This window comes from Magnolia sinica, chromosome 11 (assembly GCF_029962835.1).
Source record: "Magnolia sinica isolate HGM2019 chromosome 11, MsV1, whole genome shotgun sequence".
NCBI classification, from domain to species: domain Eukaryota; kingdom Viridiplantae; phylum Streptophyta; class Magnoliopsida; order Magnoliales; family Magnoliaceae; genus Magnolia; species Magnolia sinica.
In genome coordinates this window covers 5940841-5949467 of record NC_080583.1, presented here as the reverse complement: position 1 = coordinate 5949467, position 8627 = coordinate 5940841, and the positions used below count along the sequence as shown (strand labels likewise).

The 8627-nt window shown below is 42.3% G+C and overlaps 1 protein-coding gene across 1 annotated transcript; it reads left to right on the top strand.

Moving 5' to 3' along the window:
- The first annotated feature begins 4098 nt into the window (after window positions 1-4098).
- Window positions 4099-7575, top strand: LOC131218664 (uncharacterized). The gene is made up of 2 exons (XM_058213337.1): window positions 4099-4670; window positions 7291-7575. The coding sequence occupies exons 1-2, from the start codon at window positions 4197-4199 to the stop codon at window positions 7459-7461; spliced, it is 645 nt and encodes a 214-aa protein (XP_058069320.1). The 5' UTR covers window positions 4099-4196; the 3' UTR covers window positions 7462-7575.
- Window positions 7576-8627: the final 1052 nt, after the last annotated feature.

The following is an 8627-nucleotide window of genomic DNA, read 5'->3' as shown; positions in this document are numbered from 1 at the left end:
CGGTAGAATTACCCGCCTTTGAAATAACGAACTCGCACGTGTTAGTATAGTTCGGTGCCTGTAGTTTGGCTGAGAACTGACCAGCTACAGCCGGCTGCATGCTAACTTAGCCTGCAGTTGGAAATGCGGGACATCAAGCCATGTGAACCGCTGGCCCCACTACGAAGATCGATTGCCTCAAAATCCATCCATTCATTGTGAGGCGGTGCCAGTCGAACCATCGACCATCCATTAACTTTAAAGGTGTGGCCCACCGGATGAGTCAATCCGGTTAATTATTTTCCCACGTGATCTTCGTGGTGTGCTCTACCTTTTACATCGATCGGATTTTCTATATAATGGGATGCTTACGGGGAAGATGAGGTTGCTTCTTAAGTTAGCAGACAGCTAGTTGTAGGATAACGAACTCGCATGTGTGAAGTGAAGGGATTACACGTGTCACTGGAGTTTGGTGCGTATGGTTTGGCTGAGAACGGAGTACCTACAGCTGGCTGTACGCTAACTTAGCATGCAGTCTACATTGTGACTTGTGCAAGAAATCTGAGTCATGTCAACGGTGGGCCCTCCATGAAGATCATCTGTCTCAAATATCGTATCCATCCACTCATTGGGTGGTCATAACTCTACAATGAGCCAGACCATCGGTTATCCATTGATTTTATCAGGGTGGAGTTAAGGATGGCTAGATCGGCTTAGTTTTTATGTCAGCTGATCTTAATGGTGGATTCTACGGTTTTCATGGATCGGATTTAATTTATAAATGAAATGTAATCGGAAATGATAGGGATGCTTATTAAGTTAGCATACAGTTGGCTGCAGGTGATCAATCCTCTGGTTTAGTACTTCTGGCTAGGCTGTCAACGGGCCGGGCCTAGTAGCTCTCAGCCCGCATTTTGAACTGTTTCGGGCTGGGCCAACGGGCCGACCTATTCAAAATTCTGAATATTTAGGCCCGAGCCCGGCCTCTTGACACCACTACTTCTCGCACGGATCTGGGGAGAGGAATGGTGAGTGTGTGGTTGTGATGTGATCGAGCCATCCTTCGGTCTTTAGAGTCGGATGGCGGATCGGGACTGTCCAACATGTGGACCCTACGGTGATGGACCTTGATTCTAAAACGGCAACGCTTTTTCCGTAATCCACGCCATCTGGTTGGCTGTTCCACAACGGACGGTAGAAAACAGAAGTATTTAAACGGTTGATATTCAGCAAGAAGGTTGAAAAATTGATGGTTCAGATCGTCCAAATGGTGGTTTAGATCAACTATTTGACCATGGTGGGGACCAAATGATAGACGGTCTGGATCTTCCCATGCGTCCTGATGAGTTCAAGGGTGGCTATCGTATCAGCACCCATGCTATGTCCGGTCGCTTGTATGAGATGGTGGTCAGGCTTCATGGGTGACGTGTCAATGCTGCATACGTGTGGAAGATCCAGCCCGTCCATCCGGTTGGGCCCACCATGACTTTACGTTGGACCATAGGTAGAGCTTGGCCACTCACCAGGTACACAGCAGATGTACGTTGAATACGGATCATTGATATTTTCTAGCTGCACATTTTCCATTACAAGGGTAGCAACCACTCTAATTGATTTTAATTGATTTTTATGACAGCACATGCTCAATATGCCACCACTGACGTTGGATGAATTCTAGAGGATTTTTTTTAACGGTATGGATCGAAAAGAAGCTCCAAATGTTAGATATAAGGATAAAAACGGTTTAGTGACCACTACAAGTTCAAATGGGCATTTGAAGGCTTGAGAGACTGTAAGCTAAGGCATACAACATTAGGATTATGAAGTCCTGACATGACCTCAAGACTACAGATTAATTAAAATTAGTACATGATCAAGTCAATTTGATCCATATATGATGGGTCTTTTAGGGCCCGTTTGGCCGGGTGGATTAAGAGGGATTAGGAGGGATGGGATGGTAAAATCCCGGGATATGCCAAACGAGTCAAACAGACCCGATGAACTTGTCCCGGGATATAGCAAACCTATGGATCTTAAACCAATCCACTGACATTACCATCGTTACCTTAAAATTGATCCCATCCCTCCTAATCCTGTTCAATTGTGCTTGGGGCGTGTTTAGTTGGACGGATTGGAAGGTAAAATCCCAAGATATGCCGGGCGTGCCAAATAGACTCGATGAACTTGTTCCGGGATATAGCAATCCCATGGATCCTAAACCAATCCACTGGCACCACCATCATTATCTTAAAATTCATCCCATCCCTCCTAATCCCATGGGATCCGTCCGGCCAAATAGGCCCTTAGTTCAAGAGTCTCCATATAATCCCTTCAATGCAAGTGCTCAATCAAATCTAACCATAAGAACTTGTACACAGTGAACACTTACATTCCTCTGTTGCGTAGGGTATGGCTTAGTCATCTATATCTCTTCAAGCCGGAGAGGAGATAACCCATCATGTTGCAAAGGTGTTAGATAACACGGAGTTACATTATTAACATTCAATCAATCCTATGTTGTGAAGACTGCTTGTGTGTTGTAATCTTGGCTTAAAGGAATGGATTGTAATAATGTACTAGGTTTTACATCAGGATTTGATGATTAGGTTCGTCGTCCTGGTCAATCTAATCAATTGTCCTATTGATTAGATAAAATTTAATACAATGAAGTGTCTTTTATTGATGATCAAGAGTGATGTGATCTTTTTTCTGATGTGAACTATTGTATCTTTGTACAATTATGAATATTAGATCCATTCTCTCTTAAATTAAGGAATTTTCTATCCTTTATGGCACTAACTTTTCATAATAGAAAAATGCCTTAGAAATTACTCTTGGTTGATCTTTTTCAGTGATCTTCATAGATAGTATGATGGCGGATTAATGTCTGTATCTAAACATTGAAATGCTCTCAATTCAATTCAAAAAATGATCAAGGAATCCGCTGTGATTTTTTATAACACTCAGGTGCACAGATTAATCAAAATTGATATAAGATCAAGTCAAATCGATCCACACATGATGGGTCTTCTAGTTCAAATTCTCAATGTAATCCCTTCAATGCAAGTGCTCCCCCAAATCCAATCACAAGGATTGTACACAGTGAACACTCACGCTCCTTTGTAGATTTGTAGAGTATAACTTAGTCATCCATATCCAGGGGTGTACACCGAGTTGAACCGAGTTGAGCTAGGCTCAGCTCGGCCACTAGCTGACCCCAGCTCGAACTCGGCTCGGTCCTCGAGCTTGATTGACCGGCTCGGCTTGGCTCGGTCAACAGCTTGGGCAGTTCGAGCTAAGTTCAAGCTAAGATCGAGCTGAGTTCACCGGTACAACATTTTCACAAACACATAACACCTTCAAAATCTCACTGTATATAAAACTACAACAATGGTTTTACAGATATTTCATCAAACACCTTCTAAACAACATAAAAATCAAGAAAGGAAATGATATTTGTTTCATATACATACCTTCCTTGCCACCCGCCACACTTCGTTGAATCATTTCATCAAACACCTAGTGAGCAACATTAATATCAAAGTAACCAAGTCCAAATTGGTTCGATCCAAGTTCGATTCGAGTTGGGTTTGATTTGAGTCGAGTTGAGCTCGGGCTAGCTCGAACTCGGTTCGAAAATTTTTCGAGCTCAAAAAATCAGCTCGAACTCGAGTTGAATTGAGCTTTTTTGAGTCGAGTTGAGTGAGCTAACTGAGCTAGCTTGGTTCGTGTACACCCCTAGGCCCTATTCATATCTCCTTGAGCGAGATATGGAGGAGATATGCCATCCTAACTTATTGAAGATTTCCCTGCTCATGGTGGCCAATGTACTTTTTATAAATTACTTCATCTTTACTACTATACTTATGGAATTTAGAATGCTGAGATTGATGAAACACAACCCTCCTTTGACGAATGGCATGTTCAAACTCACTCTCTCAGGACAAATGGAGGAACCATTTCCTTTAAAATTATAGATTGAAATGATTTAGGCAAATATAAGTTCTAACCGTCATTTTTGCAAAAAATTGAAAATGTGACATTTATATCTTTTTTTCAATTTCTAACTTAATGATTTCTCAATTGCAAGTGCCTGCGTATAAACCATCACATTGCCAGAGTATAAAAGAACTCTTTCAGCCCCTTCCCACTGAATCAATGACAGGGTAGCAACCATCGTACTCCCCTTGGATTGTGGTATAAGAAAAGCCATAGGCATGGGATCCGCTTCCCCTCCAAAACCGTCTATTTTCTGCTTGAATTTGAAATGGCCATTTCATTTTCCCCACCAAAACCCTAACCCCAACCCGAAAACCCCAAATCCCTGCGATTTCGACGCCCCTTTTCTCTTCAAATCCGTCCAAAGCCTCTCATCTCTCGCTCTCAATCTCCTCCACTCCGCATCCAAAACCCTAGAACTCAAACCCCACCAGATCAACGGTCAGATCCCAATCCAGAAGATCCAAAAGAAGGCGAAGGCCTTGTCGCCTGAAGAACAGGGAGAGGCTGAACAGCGGGCCCTTGCATCGGCGCTGGCGAGCAGGAAGGAGGCGACAGTGATCGAATTCTACTCGCCCAAGTGCAGGCTCTGCAACTCGTTGCTTGATTTCGTGTTGGAATTGGAGGCAAGGAATTCCGAATGGCTCAACATCGTCATGGCCGATGCTGAGAACCAGAAATGGCTCCCCGAGGTATCTCGAATTCTCTTGTTGCCAATTTGTCTCACGCGATCTTGAATTTAGATTCTTCTCTCAAGGGTGTGTTTGGATGCGCGAGAGTGTTGGATTGCGGATATTCTTTTGCTGATTTCATGACTTAGGATTGCCAGCTTGTGTTGCTCCATTGGAGCCCACGTGCTTGGATGATCGGATGATTTGGGCTGCCTGTGTTCTTATTACCAGCATAACTAGCATGTGCTGCAATAATCTCACTTCATTAGTGATCCTTACCATTGATTTGTGGAGTTGAATATAAGCTATTGTAAATTCCCTTAGCAATGTTTTATATTCATGTACACACAGCGATAATTTAAATAATCTGTTCAGCATGAGTTTTAGCCAATCATAATGTACTGTTCCGATGATCCAACCATCTTAGCATTTGGGCCCCAATAGAGCGACAGGAAATGGGATCCTGAGTTGCGACAGAGGCAAAATGAACTCAATATGACAAGTTAGGCCCTGTTTGTATGTAAACCCAAATGCACATTTACTGGTTTTTGAAGTCCTTCCACCCATACCAGGTAAAAAGGTGCCAATTGGGAATTGCTGCATTTGCATTGTGTAGCTGCTTGTTTTCTATCAAAGCAAGCCAGAATTTAGGTCCTGTGAAATGGAACTCCCACTGAATATTTTATTTTGAAAGGCAACAGAAACTTTCATTAAAAAGGAGAAGTGCTGAGGTCGCTAAATACAACCCACACAAAAACAGAAAAACAAGGAAAGAGATGCAAAAAATTGCAACCTGACAATGCATCGCAGATCCATGACCCATTCATGTACTAGAAACATTCCTCTACTAGCAACCCACCCCTCCTGACTGCTTTCATTTCGGAAGCACCTTCTGTTTCTTCCATTTCGGAACTACAAAATATTACTCAATGTGGATTTGGAGGGGTGGTTTGGATGACTGTAAAATTTTAAGTTGTAAACACTTTACAAACTGAAACTCTTTTCAAGTGTAAGGCGTTTGCAGTCTGTCCTTGTTTGCCTTTAAGCTGTAAAGTGTTTGTAGGTAGCTGGTAGCTGCAAGGAGACTGCTAGCTGCAAGCTTTCTTGAAGAATTTTAAAAAAAAAAAAAGAAAAGAAAAGAAAAGAAAAGAAAGAAAGGATGTTGGCATGTAATCAGATTACCTGTTATCTGAAACTCAACAAAATGCCGTGATTCTAAAAGCCCTTGTAACATATATTAGTGTTTACAACCTATAAAGGGTTTATAGGCAATTACAGGGATCCAAACAGGCTTTATAATGTATTTACCTGCAAACCCTTTACAAGCAAATGACTTTACAGGCATCCAAACGACCCCTGAAGCTCACTTGTTGTCAAGCAAAAAGTAACATCCAAGCAGACTCTTAATGATGTTTCCCAGTACAGATAACAGGAAGCATCACTACAAGTTTACTTGAGTTTATTTCTAGTCTGAATGCTAAGGAGATTTTGATTTGGTGATCTGCACCTTATCAGATTGCCAATTGGGATTCAAACAGGTAGTGGATCCGAACGCTCCCTCAAAAAGCTTTAAGCATCAATATCTAGAGCAGGTGTTAAGGCTTTGATGGTGGTGATGATTTAGATCAGGTGTTAGAGATATCAATTCAGTTCTTTGGTGAAGTTGGAAAAAAAAAAAAAAAGAGCATTGTACCATGCTCGATCTCAGAACATGTACTGTTTGTTATTTTGTACAAGTTGGGCACATGGTTTAATGATCAGAAGTTTTGGTGTTATGGCCCCCTAGATTGGACGATCCTGGCCGTCGGATCTTTAGTCCTTTTTTCAGCTGGATGTTTGTGTTTGCCATATGTTTAATCTTAACCATCTATTCACTGGCCACTAGTTATACTGGTCACCCTATTGACAGATCCAATCACAAGTAGATTTTTGGGTCCTTCCAAATGCTGACTTCCACGTTTCTCTTAATTGCATTCCATGTGAAGCCAGCAAAGGACACTGACCTTTCCTGTACTACATGATACCGAATCTTGTCCATAGATCATGCATACTCTTTGCAGCTGTCCTAGTTTCATGCATTTATCATTTGATAAACCTCATTGCCCATCTTTTGGCTCAGTTGCAGGGCCATATTTTCTTTATACTTCTGCAGTTTTACCTGCTTCTATATTTTTACATGCTTTCTTTCACCATTTTCTTGCACTTAGAGCTCTCTTAATCTCACATGCACATAAGGCCCACATCTACTCCCACCACATGCACCCACCTGGCATGCATTTGCTAGATTGCCTGTCAAGTGGGTCCTGCCATGTAGGTTCCCTGGCCAGAAAAAGGAAAAGGCTGGTCCAGTTATCAGATGGGCCAGTGTTGAAAACATAGGTGGTGAAAGAAACTTGGCCTAAATATCCAGTCCGTTTCTTCCAAAACTGTGGCCTACCTGAAGACTGGACCTGTTTCTTTGGCTTGGGCAAGTACATGTTGAGAGACACCTGATGGACAGCTTAGAATCTTAGATGTCACACGTGTATGCTAATTGGGCACATTTGATTGTGTTTAAACATGTTTGGGATTAGCAAACCTGGAGACATGCATATGTTCTTAAGCAATTCTGCTTATGTGAGTTAGTTTCCTGCATGTGCAGCTTCTCCACTATGATATCAAGTACGTTCCTTGCTTTGTGCTCCTGGATATACATGGAAATGCTCTTGCAAAGACGGGCATTCCGACGAGTCGGCTCCATGTGGTTGCAGGCCTGTCGCATCTTCTCCAAATTAAGCAGCCCCAAAAATACAAAGGCAAGAATGCTCCTTGATTTGGGCATCCAAACAATCTTCACAAAATCTTTGTAAAGTTGAGTGAAACAAGGATTATTTTGTCCAAATGAGTTCTTGCAATAGGAAATGAAAAATGCCTTCTTCTGTTTTTTCCCCTTTTAGTGACAAACACCACGATCGACTGACTGCTTTGATTTTGCAATAGTTAAAAAAAAAATGAACATGATCATCCTATTAGGGTGATTTCTGGGCTTAGTGCCATTAATGGGGGCACTGTTGGGATTTTCAAAATGCAGAGGAAAAAAGTTCTTCAAAATCCAATTTTAGATTTATAACCCTATGGATTTCTGTTTAAATATTCTCAAATTTCTAGAATAGAAAAATAAATCAATCGGGTATGATTTACTTGATTAGTGCCATTGATGAGCCATTGGTTTGTCAATGCCCTTCTTTGAACTAGAAAAGCCTCTCTTTCATCCATCCAAGATGAAGGAGAGAATAAGAGCCATATGTCATGCCTTGGAGTGGGCCAAGGGGACACTAGAGCCATATGTGATGGATGAAAGGACCAGAGATGGGTCTCTCTCTCTCTCTCTAGGGGTGTACACGAACCGAGCTAGCTCAGTTAGCTCGCTCGACTCGACTCGAAAAAGCTCGATTCAACTTGGTTCGAAGCTGAGTTCAAGCCGAGTTGAGCTGATTTTTTAAGCTCCAAAATGAGTTCGGGCCGAGTTCGAGCTGGCCCCAGCTCGACTCGACTCAACTCGGATCGAACCAGTTTGGTGACTCGGTTACTTTGCTATTGATGTTACTCACCAAGTGCTTGATGAAATGACTCAACGAAGTGTGGCTGGTGGTAAGGAAGGTATGTACATGAAACAAATACCTTTTTTTTCTTGGTTTTTATGTTGCTTAGAAGGTGTTTGATAAAATACCTGTAAAACCATTGCTTGTGTTTTACATACAGTAGAATTTTGAAGTTGCAGTCTAAGTGTTTGTGAAAATGCTTCAATGGCAAACTCAGCTCGATCTTGGCTCGAACTCGGCCCGAGCTGGCTTGAGCTGCTGACCAAACTTAGCTAAGCTGGCCAGTCAGGCTCAAGGACCAAGCCGAGCTGAGCTAGTGGCCGAGCCGAGTCGAGCTGAGGCCAGCTTAACTTGTTTCGACTCGATGTAACACCCTCTCTCTGTGTGTGCAAATAAC

Excerpts from the sequence above, each read along its gene's own strand:
- LOC131218664 (XM_058213337.1), top strand. The coding sequence starts at position 4,197 with ATGGGATCCGCTTCCCCTCCAAAACCGTCTATTTTCTGCTTGAATTTG. Across the intron at positions 4,671-7,290 it reads ACCAGAAATGGCTCCCCGAG|CTTCTCCACTATGATATCAA; the intron begins GTATCTCGAATT and ends CTGCATGTGCAG.